This window comes from Pinus tabuliformis, chromosome 2_1 (assembly GCF_031772625.1).
Source record: "Pinus tabuliformis cultivar Carrire ecotype Pingquan chromosome 2_1, CPIR1, whole genome shotgun sequence".
In the NCBI taxonomy this organism is placed as follows: Eukaryota; Viridiplantae; Streptophyta; class Pinopsida; order Pinales; family Pinaceae; genus Pinus; species Pinus tabuliformis.
Genome location: NC_142299.1, coordinates 492,128,003 through 492,151,018, shown reverse-complemented (window position 1 = coordinate 492,151,018; position 23,016 = coordinate 492,128,003). Strand labels below are relative to the sequence as shown.

The following is a 23,016-nucleotide window of genomic DNA, read 5'->3' as shown; positions in this document are numbered from 1 at the left end:
GTGCAACTTTTGACGTGTTCCTCGGGACTTGAATTCCTCGTGTATTCTTTTTTATCTGGTGGTTGCTCTTCCTTCTTGCTAAACCTTTCCTTTAATGCTCACTTTGCATCCGTCCAGTGTTTCAATACCTAGTAGTGTGCTTTCCACCATCTTGCTGGTGTTGCCATGAGCGCAATGTCCAGACAAGGAATTCTCTGGTCTTCTGATACATCCTAGTCCATCCTGTCCAGGAAATTATCTATCGGTTCAAGGCCACAGTAATTCGGGATGTCGTCCTTTCCTATATCTCCCCTGTTTACTCGGCTTATCATTACACATCGCCGAGTTGTTAGTTCGTATCCCCCTACTGCCATGCATCCCATACAGCTTCTGAACTTTGGATGCTCCTCCAGCTAACTAATCCTCCGGTTGTAGGGTTTATGTCCCTCTTTCCTGCCGTGAGAGTATATAACTGGTCTAACATCCCTGGTTCTTCCTTGTCATCTATTGGTTCTGTGAACCTGGGTCCTTGATAAGGATCCAACGGCTGAATCACCCTCAGGCCTTCTGTTTCGAATATCATCAGTTCCTTTTTCAAATCTATGACGGCATAGTTTTCGTATGCCCAGTCAATCCCCAGGAGTGCTGGATATGGGTCTTTATCCCCCATAATGTCTATTACTTCGAACTCAGTGTGTGTTTTTACTCCTGCTACATCAACCTCTACATTCTCCAATCTTCTAATGGGCAGTATGCAGTACTGATTTTCCATTCTCAACTGCATTGGCGAATACTTCAGTTGCAGTTTCCCCATTGCCTCCCATGGTTTCCAGAGTAGGATGTTTACGTCCGATCCCAGATCTATCACGGTGTCCCTTATCCAGAATCTTGCCACCTGCGCATTGATTTAGAATTCCTTCCTGCTTCTCTTCTTATTCCTCTTCACCCTCCTAGAGGCTTTCTTTGGCCAGAGTTCACAAGGTTGCCCTGCATTCTCTCGCTCTACGAATACTGTGGCTTTTAAGCTTTTCCATAATTCCCTTAGCATGGTCTCATCTTCAACAATTTTTAAGAACAGTTTAAACCATTCCCTAATGGGTTGGACAGGGCCGAGCCCGCAGACTTGTGGACCTCGGGTGTCCCTCTCTTCAGTCATCCCTTCAAACAATTTGGCTGCTTCTTGGTAATACTGCTTCTGGCGCTCGAGTTGATATGCCTTTTGTGGTGATGCCGCTTTGACAATCACGGGGGTTTCCTCAGCGTAGCGATCTTCCCTTGTCTTCTTCCCTCCTCGAGTGACTATATTGATATTTGTTGCGGGGAGACCTTCGTCGGTCTGAGGCTCGACATTCACCAGGTTAGCTCCTCATTGTTTGGTCCTCTCTTCCTATTTTGCAATGAGCTCCAAGCAATCTTCTGTCGCATGGGTGTTAACTCTGCACTATGAACACCATGGTCTTCTTGGGAGCAGGCATTCCCTTGTGACATGTCCTTCTTGATCACAGTTGTAGCATCTTAGGGGTCCTCTGCCCCCCGATCTCCCTCCGCGTCCATTTCCTCCTCGCCCCCCTCAATTTGCTTCATTGACTTGGAATGTGGATCTATCCAGTCTTTCTGCCAGAGCATCCAGCGCCCGGCATTGATCGGTGTGATGAGTAGTCGATGCGCAGAACTCACAGTAGTTGTTATTGGGGACGCTAGAGTACTTTTGCAGCACTGGACACATCCGCGACAGGTGTCCATACGTTCTACAGATTTCGCAGAAATCTACGTTATTCCTTCCTGGGAAGGGTCCTTGCGCCCCGATGGCCGCAACCCCTGCGGTCGGAGTGGTTCCCGATGACCCTGCCACCCCTCCTGCTTGGTTAAGACCTCGCAGTCACAGGCATTTCATCGCAACATGCCCCTCCACCAGGAAATGGGTGCACCAAACATTGGGCCTGGCCGGTCGTACGGGCTGAAGATCCCTTAGCTTCTCGGTCAGGTTTGCGATCTGGCTTTGCAAGCCTGTGATTGCTAGGTCTTGCAGACTTGTGCCTCCCCGGTATTCGTGGGGATATCCTGCGACCGCTTCTATCCATGATGATTTCTCTAAAGCATCCTGCAGAGTTCCTATCTTCTGTTGTGTCAGCAATGTCCTGGTCAAGGGTAAGAGCACCTTGATGAACCAGTCTCGCTGGTGGTTTGGGTCCAAAGTATAACTTAGCTTGGAAATGGCATCCTTAATCTTTGCATGAGCTCTCACGCAGTCTCTCCAAACCTCTGCTTAATTTCCCACAACTCTGACAACCCTTGCTGATCGGTTTACGGTACTTTGAATTCTTGCACAAATCCCCTCTTAATGTCATCTACGGTTGGGTTCGGGTTTTGCTTCGCCCACTTTATGAACCAGTGTAGAGGCCATTCCCTAAGCGTGGTCTGGAATTCCACCACTCGAACATTATCCGGAGTCTGCCGGGCTCTCCAGATGGCTTCGCAGAGGTACCGGTGTTGCTCCACATCCTCATTCCCCTTGCTTGCAAACTCCGAGTATCTTGTAAATGATCTGGCCATACTGTTCTAAATATTAGATAACAATACAAAACCGGTTCCCGGCTGTAGCGACCCCTATAGTCCCAAGTTACTGTTGTAGTTGTTTCTGGTATCACCCCCAGTATTGAGACCCGTCTTGTATTTTTCTTGTGCCCAGTATACTTGCGCTGCTTTTGTTAGGTTAAAGATGAATTCTTCTGGCTTGTGATAAGGTACCAGGGAAGGTCGAGGAGAACACCGTTTGTGCTTTGGGGTTGGGGCTGCTAAACTTTGGTGGATGTTGGTTCTTTATCGAATAACTTCCTCATTCTGTCACCCATGTTGTCGTCGTCCTCGTGCCAGCGTGAGTGTCGATCCTGTGGTTCTTCTTCTGCAGCCTTCAAGGAGGATCCCCCGTAGGGTCCCAGTTGCGGTCCCTCATCGACAACATTCTGGGATAGTCCTCCTACAGTTCCCTGTTGCGATCCTATTTCCGCAACCTACAGGGAATGTCATTCCTCCTCTTCTCGATTCTGACATCCTTTTGTCCCGTCTTCTGGTGCCCTAGCATCCTCTTCCCCCTTCATCTCAGCTTGGGGTTTTTCCATCACCACTCTTATCGGGTGGGACCCTCTCCTTATTTTCCCTAGGGCTCGAGCTGCTCTTACCTGCCACTTATCTGCTCTGTGCTCTACCATCCCTCGCTTTCTTTAATCCTTCTGCATCCATCCCCTTGCAGCACCCTTATCCCCTTATGGGCAAAATTTTCCCCTTTAGTTCCTTCCCTCGATACTGGGGTTTTACGCTTCCATCCCGGCAGTGGCTAGAGATAACATTCCCTCTTCTACGAAAAGCATCTTAATCCATGTCAGGATTTCCCCTATCAATTTCCCCCTTAGCTCGGAGTTGAATACTGCCTCCGCCTTTGAGTAAGACTCATAGCTTTCTGCAGCGAACTCAACTATGTACCCTTCTACCATAGTTCTCACCGAGAAATCAATTGCTCTCGTCCGCTCGTTATCCAGCTGTTGTAATCGTGCAGTCTCGGACGAAGTCCAACTATGGCAGGTTCTCGCCGATCCGCTTGAAGGACTTTACCGCTTCAGTTCCCTCAACCAATTGTATAGGTCCTTAAGGAATTTGCACTAGAAAATTCCATATTGCTCATCTGAGCTATCAATGTATAGGATCTGCTTATGCAACCTACTGATCGGTTGATTCCTGCGGGCAGCTCTTTTTGCCACAAATTGGTCTATTTTGTGATTCCACCAGTTTCTGATCTCTCTCTTAAACACCCTTAACACCATATTCTGAACCAGTTCTCCTAATCTCAGGTCCTGGCAACGGAACCATTTGTTGGCTCAAGCGAGTCATTAGGGAAAAGACCTCGAGTTTAGGCACGGAAGGCCAACAATGGTTTGCTGTAGTCTTGGACAGCGTTGGCATTTTCACCTCACCCTGAAGGGCAAAGAGTCTCACCCGAAGCGCGCCGCGACCAAAAAGGGATAAGGGCTCAACATGGGATTGAGAGGGTCTAAGATATACACAGGCGATCATACACATATATGGTCATAAAACATGGAACAGAGATAATAATATCCTCAACTCATACACAGAGACTCATCATATATACCACAGAACTAGCAACATACTAGTGTCGATCTATTAAGCACCAGCCTCATGTAACAAGGAGACTAATTGAAATTTTGATAAGCCATAATACAAGATGTGCAATACTCTTATGGGTCTTAACATTCATCAACTCGAATTACATTAAAGTATCAGAACAAAATACATCATAACTTGGCTCTTGGCCATCAACAATACAGAGAATACCCGGTTCAGTAGCTCGGATCATATATTCTCTGCAACTCAGTTCCTTAGTTCCTATCCCTTCCTGCTTCTGCTCTGGTGTCTGCATACCTCCTCAGCGGCCCAATCCTTCAGTATCTCAGCAACAGCCTCAACGATCAACGAAACTCAACAACAATAGTAGCAACACCACCAACAACCGATAATCCACCCCTTCCTTTATGTTCTTCCTCTCTTATTTCCTTCTCAGTTGCCTGGACTGCTAGTTCTCGCTTCGCTGCTTACTTCCTTGGCTGCTTGCTTCCTCGGCTACATCTGCGCTTTCTCGCCTCCTCAGCTGCCTTTGCCTTTCGCTGTCACCTTGCTATCACCTTCCCGCAACTACTCGTTCCACTACCTAACCGTCGCTGTCATTTGTCCTTTCCCACCCTACGGTTGGTCAAAACTGGTCAAAACTCCTCAAAATTAATGAAGCCTCCAACAGGGCCCATGATGGAGGACGAAATGGAGGGAAAATTCCCCCACAGAAACTATATAAGGAGGGTAGTTCTCCTCTTCTTATTCGTTCATGAGTGTATATCAATTTCTCTTTGTTGCTCGAGCTACTTAGCTGAGTCACTGGCTGTTTAGCACGAGTTCTTTAGGCGAAGAGCTCACCCTTTTGTCGGGGACTTTGAGTTCCACCCTAGGAAGGTTTCCTTCATTTCTTCAGGAGGAGATTCACATTGTGATTTCCAGCAGTAGCATTTCCTTCCAGATAGTGTGTATTTCTGGAGGACGCAGTGAGAGAGGAGGCCGAGTTGTTTGTGGAGTTGAGCAGTGGAGTTTTGCCGTGAGATTTTCCGGAGGAGAGGTTGAGGATTGTTAGCCTTTGGGGGAGTTTGAGAGCTGATTGAGCTTCAGGCTTGGCAGTGTTACTTTCACACCACTTGGGCCAGCGTAGAGGCAGTGTTTGGGGAGCTCATTTGGTGGGTAGAGTATCAGCTCTTGAGGTTGGGCTTTGCCATGGAGGTTGGAGGAGTTATTCGGGGTGAAGTTTGCGTCCTTTCCAGAGCTGGGAGGAAGACTTTGTGGCCATTTCCTACAGACTGTATTGATGGAGCTGTTTGGAGGGCGTAGGCCATAGAGGAGGTCGAATTTGGGTGGTTGGCTTCAGGTCAAACTCTTTCTGGGTGTTTCTGGGTTTTGGCCAAGGAGTTTGTGGCTGAAGTTTCATCATTTTCTGAGCACTGGAGGTGAGGTTTCTTGAAGCTCCTTTCCAGCCAATAGTTTTCGTAACTAGGAGACAACGCAGAGCTAGGAGCAGTTGCTTTCTAGAATTAGGGATTATTGTCGACACCTAGGTTCTGTCTAGCTTTCCCTTGAGACAAGTCTAGGTGCTCTTTCCACACTATTGTACATTGCTCCATTAATAAATAAAATGGCTACACTGGTTCCCACTTCTGTCCTGTATTGAATATTTGTTTATCGTTTAATTTTTTTGTGCATAAATTGAATTGGATTTTGTATATCATTGTTTGTTCAAGTTTGGAACATTACAGGGGCTAATGCATTATTTTATAGGTCTATATAGATGGGGAGATCTTCCTTGGTTAAGGGAGATATGATATGGAGACTCTGAAGAGATTTAGGATGTTGGACTATAGACTCGTGTCTACACCTATGATTACCAATTGGAAGAAGATTGATGCGTCTAAGTAGGAAGAAAAGGACCTCACCTTGTATAAACAACTTATTAGCTCTCTCATGTATCCGGTCAACACAAGACCACCCATTTTCTTTGGGGTCAACACTCTTAGTCAATTCATGGTGGAACCAAAGAGGGTGCATTGGACAACAACGAAGCATGTGTTACGTATCTACAAGGTACAGTTGAGCATGGGTTGAGATATACTCCAGGTAATGGTTTTATGTTGATGGAATATATAGATGCATACTGGGCAGGTAGTGTCATGGACCAGAAAAGCACTTTAGGATGTTGCTTTAGCATTGGATTGAGAGTTGTCTCTTGGTATAGAAGGAAGCATAAATCAATTACATTAAGTTTTGTAGAAGCAGAATACATGGCAACAAGCATGGCTACATTTGAGGCTATATGGCTTCGAACGCTGCTAGTGGCACTATTTGGTCATAGTATGGAGATGACCAGTTTCTAATGTCATAATCATAGTTGCATCAAGCTATCTGAGAATCTAATGTTCCATGATCAGTTGAAGCACATCGACATCAGATATCATTTCATCGGAGATTGTGTACAACATGGATCAGTTTGACTATGGTAATGTTCCCACGGAAGAACATGTTGTAGATATTCTAATGAAGGTCTTGGGTAAAGAAAAGTTTGTTTTCTTCAGGGATAAGTTAGCTATAGTGGAGAACGCCTTCCTCGCTAAGAGCGAGTGTTAGTTTTTGTAACTCAATCAGGTGTTCTAGTCTTGAGAGGTGTCAATGAGGCTATAAACACAATGGAGTTAATTATCTACAAGCCCATGTAATTTTTCTGAAATTTCATTTAGGAAAAATATCTTAATTAAGTCAATTAGTGATTTTTTTAATTATTTCCTAAGTCTAACTTAAGAAAAATAAATAATTAATTGATATTAATTGGGATAAGGTTGATTTTCCTTTAGAAGCTTGTAGAAATTTTCTAAGACGATCTTAGCCATCGATTAGATCAAGTGAATTTCTAATCATGGCTATTCATTCATGAATGAGAGATAATAAAGGAGGTGGATGGGTGGATTTGGAGAACATATATTTATTCAAGTGGGTGATTTTCAGAAGACACAAGAGGGTCTCAGAAACAGTGATTGAGGAAATATTTTTTGGAGATTCTTGCTATCAGTATTTTCTGCAGAGAGTTGAGTTTTTCCTTGTGAGGTTGTGAGCTTTAGGAGGAGGTTGAATTGCTCAATGTATTCACAGGAGGAGGCCGCGATTGTTTGTCGGAAGGCAGTGAGAGTCTTCTGGAGGTCAAATAGAGTTTTTTAGTGCCAGTGCGAGTTCACCTGAAGCCAATGAAAATTTGTTGGAGGTCGTTCGAGTCTTCTTAAAGGCATATTGAGTTTGCTAGAAGCTAGTGCGAATTGCTAGAAAGAGCCAATGCGAATTGCTAAAGGGAAGTGTGTGTTGCTGGAGGTAATGTGAATTGTAGAAAAGGGAAGTTCGAGGGTTTTCCAAATAAGTAGAAGTAAAGAAATATGTTGTCACAACTTTGCCAGTGAAAGACAAGCAGTTGCATTTCTCAATAGCAGTTTATTAGTTGAAGATATTAATAAAATCCCTTAGATTTGAAAATTGGTTTTCCCCACATTGGGGCTTTTCCAAGTACGACTTGTCCAAAAATACTGGTGTAAATTGTGTGATTGGTTTCTCGTATATTTTCCTGCATTTTTAGTTTGTGATTGGTGCTATTTATGTTATTCATTTACTTCCAATAAATAATTAATTTGTCGTAAATAAGTGACAAGAAACAATTCACTGGTAAATATCACCTTCTAGGGAATCATAATTTCACATTATCCACCCATTGCACTGTCCCCCGTAGAGGAAGGGGAGGTTATCCAATGATGCATAGCATTACCCACTTCTATCGAGGTTGGGCTCAATGGGAGTAATAGTCAAGGTTGAAACAATTGAAATGTAATAGGGGTAGTAGGAGGTGGGCTACAAGTTACAACATAATCCAATGGTAGGCATAACACCTTGCTTTTGAATGTGGTTTCTTTTGATATCATGATCTATAATGATCAAGATGTAATAGGGATCGTAGGAGGTGGGTTACAAATTAGGACAAAATCCAATGGCAGGTAGAACACATTGCTTTCAAAGGGAGTTTCCCTCCATAATCATGAGTTATCACCTTATGTCGAGCCATGGTAAGTCCAAATGGAGTTGCAATTTGGAATTTGCCACGCTTAATTCGATAATGGATACATCGTATGCAAATTCAGCGATCATGATCTATAGAATTGTGAGTAGCTTTGTGCAAGAAAAATTATTCTTACTTAAATGTCATCCACTTTTGGTATATCGATAAATAATATACTAGATTTGAAAATAACACATAATCCAAACTCTAGCCTCTGACACATAACCAAAATTAATAACATTTTATTAAATCTAACCCCGATCAACATACATTCGCTGATTTATTTCCCCTTCCAAAAAAGAAGGGTGTAAACATTTTGGATACCCTATATAGGTAAATTGCAAGATTTGATGAGCAAAGCACAACTATTATCTAAAACCAATAATTAACATTAGATGTGATATATCACACATAGGGTTGACGTGTTGAATAGTCCCAAAGTTAGGAATTTCAATATGAAATAGTCCCTTAAAATAGATAATTTGAAAATGCGCCCACCCATTTTTACAGTTTTATGATAAAACTCTCTTTTAACTAACAGCCAAATCGATATATGACAGACAATTTGTCCGTCAATTTCAATACCTGGCCTATCACGATTCCGTGTAGGTCAAAGACGGCAAGTTATAACGAGTAGTTGATTGACTGCTGACTTCATTGACTTGAACTCTGAGGCCATGTGGGGGTTGATAATGGTGATTGAAGTCTGGACTATCGACCACATGCATCCGCACCAAATGAATAGTTGGTTGATTATTGACTTTAACAATTTTAAAGTAAGTTTTCTGGAAATTCGCTGACCCAAATATCTTTATAAGATTTTTCCATGATCTGTAAAGCTTGAACGTAGAGTCTACGTACCTGTGATGACTATTTTCATTGTTTAAAGTCAATTGACTATTGACTTCATTATTTAAAATATACAAGTCTGATATCTAAAGTCAATTCACCAATATTTTTTGGAAAATTAACGAACGGACTATTGACTTCATTATTTAAAATCTACACGTCTGATATCTAAAGTCAATTACCTATTTTAAAGTCTTATTCTTTTTGGAAAATTAACCATTGGAAGTATTTTCAGTTTTCTGGGAAATTGGCCGGTCGGATCTTTACGAGATTTCACCATGATAGATATAGTTTGAATGTAGAGTTTGAACAATTTTGATTTTATTTATTTATTTAGGATTATGGCACTAATTTTGATATAGTGAGGAATATAGACTAAAGCCAAGGCCAATTTAGCGGCTACAATTATAACAACAATATATCTAATACACACTAAATTATATATATTAGAAATTTATAACTTAATCAGTACTAGAAATTTATAACTTAACAAAAACAAAAAAATCTAGAACAATGCAGAACTAATCCCTTGAATCTTATCACAAACAACGAAAATATCCCCAATAAAATTTAAAACTGGGGAACCAATCCCTTGAATCTTATCACAAACGAAAATATCCCCCCAAAAAATTTAAAACTAGGTAAAAAAATAACATCTCATTATACAGATTACTCCATCATCCTTCAAAAAAAACCTTCACCAATCAATCATCCTCTAAAAAACAAACTTGACTTCATAATTTGAAACCCACACGTCTCACATTTTTAAATTTAAGTAAATATTATTTAGAATCAACCAACCGTAATATCTTTGAGGAAAATTAATCGATCGGAATATTTTTAAAGTTTGAATCAGAGTTTAAACAGCTCTAATGACTATTGACTTCATTGTTTGAATTTTTGGGCATGCGATTATTGACTTCATTGTTTGATATTCAGATGTCAAACAATGCTTTTGATTAATTTATCGACAAACCGTAATTTTATGATTACTTTTATTCAAGTGGGGTATTTTGTTTTGAAAAATTAGCCCACCCTAAGGATTTTCCAAGATTTCTTTCCGCATTAAGTGTGAATTGGTCGATCCTTCCAGCGTTTAGTAAATTTAGACTTCAAAGATGAAGCTATATAAATAAACGAAAAGGCTCCATCCATTTCCATTCTGTAAGAGGGCGAGAAGATGGAGACCTGTTACGTTCCTTATGTCATCTGGTGTTCTCGGAGAATGCTTCTTTTCTTCTCTTATTTCATTCTCTTTCTCAATCATCCTGTGTTTTCTACCCTTCAATTATCTAATCATAGGCATTCCCGTTTCAGTAATGTTTCTGATAAAGAGGCTTTGCTCGGATTTATGTCTGCAGTCACATACGATCCGTCTGAATCGTTACCCAATTCTTGGAAACCAAATGCTTCATTGTGCCAGTGGACTGGTATCATATGCAGCCGGCGCAGAGAGAGAGTGGTATCACTCAATGTTTCAAGTATGGGATTACAAGGTACAATCTCTCCTCTTCTCGGCAATCTCTCATTTCTGACCGTACTCGATCTTCGCAATAATAGTTTTCACGGTCCCATTCCCTATCAATTGGGAAACCTCTTTCGCTTAAAGTGGCTTTTCCTGGATCAAAATCATCTCGAAGGTTCCATTCCGTCCACCCTGGGTGGGTGCCGCAGTTTACGGAGAATCCGTATGGCCTTTAACAATCTTACAGGCAACATTCCCGAAGACCTATGTGTTCTCCCCAAATTACAAGTCATTTACTTAGGAGCTAACAGTTTGACGGGTACAATCCCGCCCTGCTTGGGAAACATATCGTCTTTGGAATTCTTACAACTGTGCCGAAACAACCTTCATGGGAGTGTTCCCTCAGAATTGGGTACACTAAGCCAGTTGACTGTTATATCTCTCTGTGAAAACCATCTGACTGGGCACATTCCATCTTCCTTGCGCAACTGCACCAATCTTCTTGTATTGGAGCTGACTTTTAACCACTTGACTGGTCACATTCCAGCGGAGTTTTGTGGCAAGACCACACAGTTGACGGAACTCTACTTGGATATGAATCAATTAAGTGGGACCATTCCTTCTTCCCTCGTCAATTGTGCGCATCTTCAAATCATCGACTTAGCGGGTAACCAGCTCGGCGGGGTAGTGCCCATGGAATTGGGTAAGTTGACGCAGCTCCAAAAGCTTAACTTAGGCCATAATCAGCTGGTTAGCGGCAGCACCACGAGCTTACCCATTCTTACTGCTCTTACTAACTGTTCCACCCTACAGGAGTTAATATTAGACTCTAATTATCTCGGGGGATGTTTGCCCCTATCCGTAGGCCACCTCTCTACGAATCTGAAATCTCTAGGCTTGAGCAACAATCAGTTAGGAGGAGAAATACCTCCACCGATTGGAAACCTAACTAGTTTAACACTTCTTGAACTAGATTACAATATTTTGACTGGTTCAATTCCTTCTTCACTTATGAAGCTTCAAAAGTTGGAGAGGTTATATATGGGCTACAATAATTTGCAGGGAAATATTCCAACAGAAATTGGGGAACTTAAAAGTGTTGGGTATTTTTAATGGGGAAAATACCAAAAACCAAATATTCAAACACACAGAGGCAATGCTCTGTTTCTTTTGCTCCAGGATCTTTTGTGCACACAGAAGACTTAAAAAAAAATTTCACTGAGGAACAGAGGATTTCACCATAAAATATTTCTATTCATTAAAACAAAAAAAACATTCACTGTGTCTCCATATGAGAATTTACACTGCTGGAAAAATTCCCATTAACATTTACTGCTGTAAAACCTCCATTCACATTTACTGGTGTAAAACAATTTTACATACTGCTGTAAAAGCAAAACTTACACAGGCTTACAAAATTCGCTCCACCATTTTCTTTATGCACTTGCAAAACCACACATGGTTTTTCTTACACCTCTGTTTTACTATGCCTCACAAAAACATTACAAAAGACATTTGTGCACTGCTGTGCATACAGCCTCTGGTTCTTCTTTTCGCTGCTGCGAACACCTTACATATACCTCCCGTGTGCAATACATGTAAATAAAAGTCAACACACTCAAAAAAAACTTATTACATACGTTTTTTTTACATTTAATACATGCCGTATGTAAATATATAAAAAAAATATATTATACATGCCCATATTTATATTAAAAGCATCTACCTAAAAGCTACGAACAACACATAAATTCATTAAATTCTTTCATACGGCGGTCAACCCATAAGTCTTTTACTCCACGCAAAATTTAATTTGATGTAGGCCCATGTGCAGGTTTAATCAATCAACGGCTGAAAGGAGTGGAGCAGATCGAATGGCGGAAATGATATCGGAAGGCCAACAAGTGCTGAGCTTTAACCTCCGAGAAAATGACGTTGCGTTACGTCAGGGCTGAACCATGTGTCAGCTCCAAATTGTATCGGAGCTCCTTGCCGGATTATTCCTTCGTCGACAAATCGCTCCGAGAAAATCCGGTGAACGATTTCTGGCTTGGTTCACGGTTTCTGGTGGTCTGCGTTGAAATTAGATTTCAACACTCCCCTTTAATTTCAACAGCTGGGCATTCGGTCATACCCAGACACTTTCTCAAAAATTCAAAGCTTTTCTGATCCAATGGTTTTGTCAAGATGTCTGCTACCTGTTCCTGAGTCCTGCAATGTTCTAGGACAATTTCTCCATTGTTCACCAATTCTCTGATGTAGTGAAACCTGGTATCAATGTGTTTCGTTCTCTTATGAAACACTGATTTCTTTGACAATGCAATAGCTGAGCTATTGTCACAAAAGATCACTGTCGCTTTTGCCTGCTCTTGGCCTAAGCTTCTCAACATTCTTCTCATCCACACTGCTTGACATGCTGCTGCTGTAGCTGCCACATATTCAGCCTCTGCTGTAGACAATGCTACAATGGACTGCTTCTTAGAAGCCCATGAAATGACTCCTGAACCCATATGAAAAACATAACCGGAAGTGCTCTTCCGATCATCTACACTTCCAGCCCAATCACTGTCAGTGTATCCAACCAAATCTGAATGTTCTGAGGCATGATATAGAATTCCAAACATTTTGGTACCTTTGACATACCTCAAAATTCTCTTTGTTGCCTGCCAATGTGCCTCCTTTGGCCTCTCCATGAACCTGGAAATTAAACTAACAGCATACATAATATCAGGCCTAGTAGCTGTTAAATACATAAGGCTGCCAACAATACTTTTATACAAGCTAGGATCAAAATCCTTGCTGCTGTCCTCTCTGCTGAGCTTTAATCCCATCACTGTGGGAGTGATTGCTGCCTTGCATTCTTGCATGTTAAATCTGCCCAGAACTTGATTTACATATCTTGCTTGAGATATAAAAATTCCTTTTTCATTTTGATCTACTTCTATGCCTAAGAAGTATCTCAAGAAACCCATGTCAGTCATTTCAAATTCATCCTTCATGACTGATTTAAAATTTTTAATGAGCTGATCATCATTACCTGTGAAAATAACATCATCAACATATAAGACCACAATCAAAATCTTACCATCCTTTTCTTTGATGTAGACTGTGGGTTCTCCTTCACATTTGTCAAATTCATTATCCAATAGATATGAATCTATCCTGCTGTACCATGCTCTTGGCGCTTGCTTCAGCCCATAAAGAGCTTTCTTCAATTTGCACACTTTGTGCTCTTCACCTTTCTTCTCATATCCAAGAGGTTGTTCCACATAGACCTCTTCCATTAACACTCCATTTAGGAATGCTGACTTCACGTCCATTTGGTAGACTTTCCATTTGTTTTGTGCTGCCATGGACAGCACTGCTCTCACGGTTTCCATTCTTGCAACCGGGGCGAAAGTCTCCTCATAATCTCTCCCATACTGCTGCTTGTAGCCTTTGACAACCAGCCTTGCCTTGTGCCTTTCAATCTTGCCTTCAGCATTGCTCTTGGTCTTGTAGACCCATTTCACACCAATGACTTCTTTGCCTTCTGGTAACTCAACCAAATCCCATGTTTTGTTTCTCTCTATGGCATTCATCTCCTCATCCATAGCTTCTATCCATTTCCTATCTTTAATAGCTTCTTCAAAATGAATAGGATCATCAACATGACAATACAAGGCAAATAAGGAATTCATTCCTTCTTCATAAATTTCACTTAGATTTCTAAACTTCTTACCTCGTTCACTTGGTGTGCAAGTGCTTGAAGATGCACTTGAATTTCCTCCTTGTGGTGTGCTTGGAGAAGCACTCTCATTGATCCTCAATGGTGTACCTTGCTGTCCTTGTGTTGGCGCTGTTGTTTGGGGATTCATTTCAGCCACCTCCTCTTCATCTTCATCATGAGACAAACAGTGTTTAACATTAACTGTCTTCTCTATGCTTCCATCCCAAGCTTCCTCTTCAATGAATTGAACATCCCTGCTGACAAAGAACTTCTTGGTAGATGGAATGTACAGCCTGTAGGCTTTGGATTCATCACTGTATCCAATGAAGATGCATTTCTCCCCTTTGCTGTCCAACTTCCTCCTTAGCTGATCTGGAATGTGTGCATAGGCCACACACCCAAAAACTCTCATGTGGGTGACTCCTTGCTTTCTCCCACTCCATGCCTCTTCTGGCACTTTGTTCATGACTGCCTTTGTAGGACACCTGTTCAATATATAAACTGCACAATGTACAGCTTCAGCCCAATACTCATTTGGCAAATGCTTTGCCTTCAACATGCTCCTTGCCATATCCATGATGGTCCTGTTTTTCCTTTCAGCAACTCCATTTTGCTGTGGAGTGTACCTTGCTGTAAACTGTTTATGTATTCCATTTTCTCTACAAAATCTTAGGAATTCCTTGGAGATATATTCACCTCCTCTATCAGTTCTCAAAACTTTAATGTGCAGCCCGCTTTGGTTTTCAACAAATGCTTTGAAGTTTTGGAATTTCTCAAAGACTTCACTTTTGTTCTTGAGGAAATATATCCAAGTCTTTCTTGTAAAATCATCAATGAATGTCAAGAAATATAGGCTGCCTGCTAATGATGGAGCTTGCATTGGTCCACACAAATCTGAGTGGATAATCTCTAAGGGTGTCTTTGCCCTTATACTCTTCCCTGATGGAAAACTTTCTCTATGTTGTTTTCCCAAAATGCAGCCTTCACATAGGCTGTCCGGTTTCTCTATCAATGGTAATCCTCTTACCATTCCTTTCCTACTCAACAAGTTTAGACCTCCAAAATTGAGATGACCAAATCTCAAGTGCCACAACCAATTTTCATCCTTTGGCACGCTTTGGAAGGCCTCTTGGGTGACTGCTGCCATTTCCCTTTTGTTCTTCATGTCTGCCCTGATCCGGAGAGGGAACATCCTGTTCCTTGTCATCTTCACTTCAGCAATGCATCTTTTGCTGGGTGGTATATCCATGATGGTGCACACATCATTTTTAAAGAAAACATTGTACCCCTTATGGACAAGCTGTCCAATACTCAAGAGATTACATCTCATTCCGGGGACATAGTATACATCTGCTATGGTTTTCCTTTCTCCTTGCTTTGAAAGTATTTTTATTTCTCCTTTTCCCATAACAGACACTTTACTATCAGTTCCTAGTGTGACCTCTGATTTCAAATTCTGATTTAAGGCTGAAAAGAGGGCTATATTCCCTGTCATATGGTTGCTGCAACCTGAGTCTAAAAACCATATGTCCTCACTATGTGTTTCAGCCATATTACAAGCTAACAGAACATTGTCTTGACTGTTGTTTTCTCTTGTAACATTTGCATTTTGTCTGCTGTTCATATCATGTTGTTTCTTTCTGCAATCACTAGCATAATGTCCATACTTTTTGCAATAATAGCATTGAACATTAGATTTATCATACCTTTGTCCTTGAGCATGATGTTGATCTCTTTGTTGGCTGCTGCCTTGGCCTTGGTTCTGATTTGGATTGTTGCCTCTTCCTTGTGCATTTGATGAGTTGTTCCTTCCACCTCTATTCTGGCTTCTGCCTCTTCCTCTTTTGTTTCCTCTGCCTTGACCTCTGCCTCTTCCAAAGGACATCTGGGTCTTGAAGGCTTGCTCAAGAGATGAGTTTTCATTCCTACTCAACCTCTGCTCATGTGTTATCAGTGATGCATGCAGCTCATCAACTGAATAGCTTGAGAGATCCTTTGTCTCTTCAATGGTGGTGACTATGGCATCAAACCTTGAGGGTAAGACCCTCAATATTTTCTCCACAATTCTTCTATCTTCAATGGTTTCTCCATGAGTTCTCATTTGTGTGATTACACCAATCACATGAGTGAAGAATGAGTCAATGTTATCTGACTCCTTCATGCACAGATTCTCAAAGTCCTTTCTCAGCAATTGTAGTTTTGCTGTCTTCACTCTCTCCATGCCTTGATAGGCTGTCTTGAGGGTTTGCCATGCTTCATTGGCTGTCTTAGCTGCTGCTAACCTTGGAAACATACTCTGGTCTACTGCTAGATACAACAACACACGGGCTTTTGAATCCTTCTTCCTATTGTTCCTCAGCAGATCCTTCTCTCCTTGAGTTAATGCATTGAACTCAGTTTCATCTGCTGGTTCTTCAAAGCCTTCTTCAACTATTTCCCATAAATCTTGGGAAGCAAGCAGGGCTGTCATAGTTATTGACCAGTAGTCATAGTTCTTCCCATTAAACTGTGGGAGCTGGGTGTTAAACAAACCCATACCAGTGCTTGTGCTGGCCATTCCTTGACTGTGTATTTAAAACACTGACTGTCTCTTCAATAACAAACAAGATAGCTATGAAGAATACCTGAATCCTTTGTTGTCTGAGTCTTCTGTCTGCCTGAGAAGTTTTGCTGCTGCAACAACCTTCTCCCTTCAGCTTCTTTGTCTCCTACAAAGAGCCTAAACCTGCTCTGATACCACTGTTGGGTATTTTTAATGGGGAAAATACCAAAAACCAAATATTCAAACACACAGAGGCAATGCTCTGTTTCTTTTGCTCCAGGATCTTTTGTGCACACAGAAGACTTAAAAAAAAATTTCACTGAGGAACAGAGGATTTCACCATAAAATATTTCTATTCATTAAAACAAAAAAAACATTCACTGTGTCTCCATATGAGAATTTACACTGCTGGAAAAATTCCCATTAACATTTACTGCTGTAAAACCTCCATTCACATTTACTGGTGTAAAACAATTTTACATACTGCTGTAAAAGCAAAACTTACACAGGCTTACAAAATTCGCTCCACCATTTTCTTTATGCACTTGCAAAACCACACATGGTTTTTCTTACACCTCTGTTTTACTATGCCTCACAAAACATTACAAAAGACATTTGTGCACTGCTGTGCATACAGCCTCTGGTTCTTCTTTTCGCTGCTGCGAACACCTTACATATACCTCCCGTGTGCAATACATGTAAATAAAAGTCAACACACTCAAAAAAAAACTTATTACATACGTTTTTTTTACATTTAATACATGCCGTATGTAAATATATAAAAAAAATATATTATACATGCCCATATTTATATTAAAAGCATCTACCTAAAAGCTACGAACAACACATAAATTCATTAAATTCTTTCATACGGCGGTCAACCCATAAGTCTTTTACTCCACGCAAAATTTAATTTGATGTAGGCCCATGTGCAGGTTTAATCAATCAACGGCTGAAAGGAGTGGAGCAGATCGAATGGCGGAAATGATATCGGAAGGCCAACAAGTGCTGAGCTTTAACCTCCGAGAAAATGACGTTGCGTTACGTCAGGGCTGAACCATGTGTCAGCTCCAAATTGTATCGGAGCTCCTTGCCGGATTATTCCTTCGTCGACAAATCGCTCCGAGAAAATCCGGTGAACGATTTCTGGCTTGGTTCACGGTTTCTGGTGGTCTGCGTTGAAATTAGATTTCAACACTCCCCTTTAATTTCAACAGCTGGGCATTCGGTCATACCTAGACACTTTCTCAAAAATTCCCAACAAAAAGTTTAGGGGTACTAGCTTTATGGGGAAATAATCTTTCTGGAAAAATCCCCGATTCTATTGGATCCCTTCAACGGTTAGGATTTATAGATCTTAATCATAACCAATTATCAGGTAATATACCTGCAAATTTAGGAAAATGCATGAACTTATTGCTGTTAGACCTCTCATATAACAAGCTTAGTGGGTACATACCTCCAGAGGTTGCAGAACTTAAAAATTTAGCTTTATTTTTCAATCTCTCAAACAATTTATTACATGGTCCGGTGCCTTCAGAGCTAAGCAAAATGTTTATGATTCAAGCTATAGATATTTCTGCAAATCAGCTAACCGGTTACATTCCAAGTGCACTTGGAAACTGCAAAGAACTAGACTACCTCAATCTTTCTTGTAATGCGCTTGAAGGTCCCATTCCAGTTTCACTCAGCGAACTTCAAAGTCTCCAAGACATAGATTTCTCTTTCAACAACTTGTCAGGTGGAATACCCATGTCATTGGAGAAGCTCAAAATGCTCCGCCACTTGAATTTTTCTTTCAACAAGTTGTCAGGAGAAGTCCCTAAAGATGGAGTTTTCAAAAATCTTGGTGCTTCAGCATTTATGCGAAATCTTGGACTTTGTGGACCTTGGGTAAGTTTGTCACCATGCTCTGCTCACAAACATAAAAGTGTTTGGCATAAGAAAAGATTCATCGTCCCTGTTGTTGTAGCTGCAGTCATTGTTACATCATGCTTATCTTTTGGGGTATTGTGGATTCAAAATCACAAGAGACACATTCTCAAAGAGGTCACATCATCATTAAGTGCGGGGTACCGGAAAATTTCCTATGAAGAGATCATCACTGCAACAAATGAATTTAGTGACGCTAACTTGTTGGGAGTTGGTAGTTTTGGGAAAGTGTACAAAGGGGTTTTGAATGATGGTATAGTTGTGGCTATCAAGCTTCTGAATTTGGAAACTGAGGGGGCTCACAAGAGTTTTGACAGGGAGTGCAAAATTTTGGGCAAAGTTAGGCACCGAAATCTGGTTAGAATTATAACCTCTTATTCAGACCTCCAACTGAAAGCTTTGATATTTCCATTCCTGCCAAATGGAAGCCTAGAGAAATGGCTATTTCCAGATGGCAAAGATGAAAGTGATTTGAGTTTGATTCAAAGGTTGAATATAGCAATAGACATCGCACAAGGCATGGCGTATCTCCATCATTATTGTTTTGTGCAAGTAATCCATTGTGATTTGAAGCCTAGCAATGTTCTTTTGGGTGAAGATATGACATCATATATAATAGACTTTGGCATTTCTAGCATATGTTTTGCAAATGCCGAGGATTCAGCACTCACTTCTACACTTGCACTCAAAGGATCTATGGGCTACATATCTCCAGGTATTTTTTTTCAGCAAGATAGCATATTAAGCAATGTCATGAGATTTTTATTTTTATTAAATTTTGACTTGAGAATGTTTGAATGCAGAATATGGATTGGGCAGTCCTGTCACAACAAAAGGTGATGTTTATAGCTATGGAATAGTGCTATTGGAGATGTTGACTAGAAAGAAACCCACAGACAACATGTTTGTAGAGGGGCCGAGCTTGCAAAAATGGGTGGCTATCAATTTTCCAAACCGAATTGGAGAAGTGGTGGATAGTCATCTATTGAGGAGGACTAGTACAAACATTGAAGGAGATAAGGAACTCAATTGCCTTAGTCAACTTTTAAGTCTAGGTTTGCTTTGCACAAAAGAATCTCCAGAAAGACGACCTACAATGATAGACATTGTGAGCATATTGCAAATGATCAAAGATGATCTTTTAGGAATCTCCAGCAACCCAAAATTCCTATCAAATATAACACATTTGTTAGACCACACAAGTGCTCTACACAACAATACTGGCGAAAGCCAAAGTTCCTCAACATTTTAGTATAAATTATATGTATATATAATTTCATTGTCCAATATCATGCTACAGGCCACCTGTTAAATTCAAATGTTACACAAATTCATATCCATTTCAGTTTCAATTAATTTTAGTTTTTTCGCAACAAATTGGTAAAAGCCAAAATTCTTCAACATTTTAGTATCAATTATATGTATATATAATTCCATTGTCCAATATCATGCTACAGGGCCACTGTTAATTTCAAATGTCACACAAATTTATATATATTTAAGTTTTACTTAATTTTAATTTATTTCACATAGATTGATATTTTATTTGAATTGTTCCCATAAGTTTTAGTTTACCACATATAAATATCTTATTGCCCGGGAAGAAAGGATTGCATATAACTGAACATGAAGGAAGAAAGTGGTTATCTTTCATTATCTTTATTTAATTTCCAGTCATTATAACCATATTTATAATTAGGGTATTGTGCATCAATAAAAAACCACTTAACTTCATAAAGTGCTTTAATTTTGAAAATAAAAGACTGCAAACAAGATCTACCGCAACAGCTACTTCACGATTTTGATATTCATCAAAGATGGTTCAGAAAGACTGATATCAGAGGTAGAAATCCATTTTGCACTTTAATCATTTCAATGGTGGCTTCGAGTTCCCAATAGGTGAATGAAGAGAAAAATATTCAGGTGTAAACCTCCAGGTACTTTAAGTAACGGTGTTGGGATATTCAAATATGTTTTTGTTCCTTCCAGCCAAATCACATAAAAAGATACGAGATTTGACCATTAGTATTTTGGTAGCTATTTTGGTTAATTTATAGACCAATTTTCAAGCCGCTTTTTGCTGCTGAGAAGCAACCTGTTCGGATGCGTGCTTCTTCTTATAAACAAGTTGTAAGTACAATTTCAGTTGCATTTTTGTGATCGAACTAATTAAAAATTGCATCTTTTTCCGATATGTTTGTGTTATTTTTTTTTGATGGTGTCATGTTGTGTGATTCTCTATGGTTGTTTTTATGATGCTTATTAATTGGGTATTTGGTTCCAGGTTCTATATTCATATGATTATTTACGAGGACATTACCAAAGTATTCTGCTGCTATGATCCAATTTGGCTAGAAAATTCAAATTAACGCTGACAAAGTATCCTATTAAAAAAGGCTAGAAGATGTTGAACTAAGTCGGTTTTCCTGAGATTTATTTGTTCGGAATTCCACGAAATATAAAGTTATGATCAAGTCTGGTCACAAGGTTTTGTCGAGAAAAGTTGGTTTTCCAAACATTTATTTGGTGGGGAGTTTGACAAAAAGTGTAGTTACAGAGTGAGTCTGATCAAAATGCTTAACAACAAAGACGCTTTAGACCGTGCAACAGAAAAGGAAAACATAGAAATGAAAAGGGAATAAAATAATATGAAACAAGGTTTTATTGAGTCAGTCAATGGAATGAACAGATTGTTTAAATTTCATCGAGACTTTTATTTCCATAAAACATTAATGGATTTCTAAAAAAAATTATGGATGAAAGGTTAGAAAAGAAATGATTCCATGCCAATTATTAATGACGCGGTGAAAATAGAAAAAATAGGTTAAGAATTTGATTTTTTTTTTTTAATTTTAATTAAAAAATTAAATTTTATTTAAAATAAAAAATTATTAAAATTTTAAATAAATATAAAATTTTACAAATATAATTTTTTTTAAAATATATTTAAAAATACGATTTTAACGATGAAAACATTCCCTCTCCTTAATCATATTTACTATAAAAACTTCTTTTCAAACTTTGACTTTCATCTACGTTTACCATTTAAACACATTCAGCTTCAATTTCATGAGGACTCATCATAAAGGTACACAGAAATGGGTCACAAATGCCCAATATTTCAACTTCATGTTCACCTCTCTCTGTAACAATTTCAACTTCAAATCCACGGGAGCATTCATCAGAGGGGTACAAAGAAACCAGGGACAAGAACGCCCAATATTTTCTCTTTTGTTGTTGACCACTTCTGCCGAACACATTCTAACGTCAATTCCCCAGGAGGAATCATATGAAAGTACGAAGAAATTTTGACCATGGATGGCCAATATTTTCTCATTTTGTCACTGGACACCTTTCTCTGAGATTCGATCCTTGGTCTGTGTTTATACATACACCGACATGAGAGAGATACAAGTGGATGCGCAGCTAGCCAACGTGGCAGGGATAAGAGGTTGAACTGAAGGGTTGCAAAATCAATCAATTATGAAAAAAAATTAAAGGAAAATTTTATATAAAGGAAATTTTTATATATAACAATAATTTAAGCCGAAAAATTTCTCATAAACAATAATTTAATTTTTAAATTTGTTGAGAGATATACTAAAGGAAGCGTTGCAAAATCAACCAATAATGAAAAAAAAATTAATTAAAAGGAAAAATTTATACATAATAATAATTTAATTTTAAAGTTAGTAGTTAGATACTAAAGGGGTATATGACCTTTTCTATCTGTAAGTGATGAAGGTTTACAATTTTTCTTTTTGAATTTAAGATATTTTAAGAGGAAACATAATGCAGGAGCATTCAACCCAAGGAAAATCATTGTATTTTATTAGACATAGGGGGTCTTGTGTTTTCAAGGAAGTTGGATTCCTATGTATCTAATCATTAATATTTAAGTGATTAAAATATGAATTAATTATATGTTGTGAGGGTGTTTGTAAATGGTCTCGAATGAAAAAGAACATGAATGGTTAATAATGACGAGAGAGTTAGAAGCCAATTATAACTCTTAAGGTAGTTTCATGATTCGAGGAACTAGAGAGGATTCTTAGGGATTAACTGGAATTAGAAGTGGACTTAGAGGACATTAAGGAGGCAGTTCAGTAGATTAAGGACCTGAACCAGAATTAGTTCAACAAAACATTTATGGTATAAATGTAAGCCTACGGGCAAAGTGTAAGGAGGAGGCCACTGATATTGAAGATCAGGCCTGAGAGACAGAGAGTCTCGATATGTAATCAGTTGTTCATATTTATAAATACAGAGGTTAATTTCAAACTTGTATAAGTGTGTTTTGAGTGTTGAATTATAATGAATCGGAATTCTGTAATAGTTGTGTGCAG

At 39.6% G+C, this 23,016-nt stretch overlaps 1 protein-coding gene across 1 annotated transcript; it reads left to right on the top strand.

Annotated features, from left to right (window-relative positions):
- The first annotated feature begins 10,203 nt into the window (after positions 1-10,203).
- On the top strand, positions 10,204-19,923 carry LOC149201083 (uncharacterized). The gene is made up of 3 exons (XM_089401191.1): positions 10,204-11,583; positions 18,117-19,385; positions 19,474-19,923. Exons 1-3 carry the CDS (start codon positions 10,248-10,250, stop codon positions 19,920-19,922), a joined length of 3,054 nt encoding a protein of 1,017 aa, XP_089257317.1. The 5' UTR covers positions 10,204-10,247; the 3' UTR covers position 19,923.
- Positions 19,924-23,016: the final 3,093 nt, after the last annotated feature.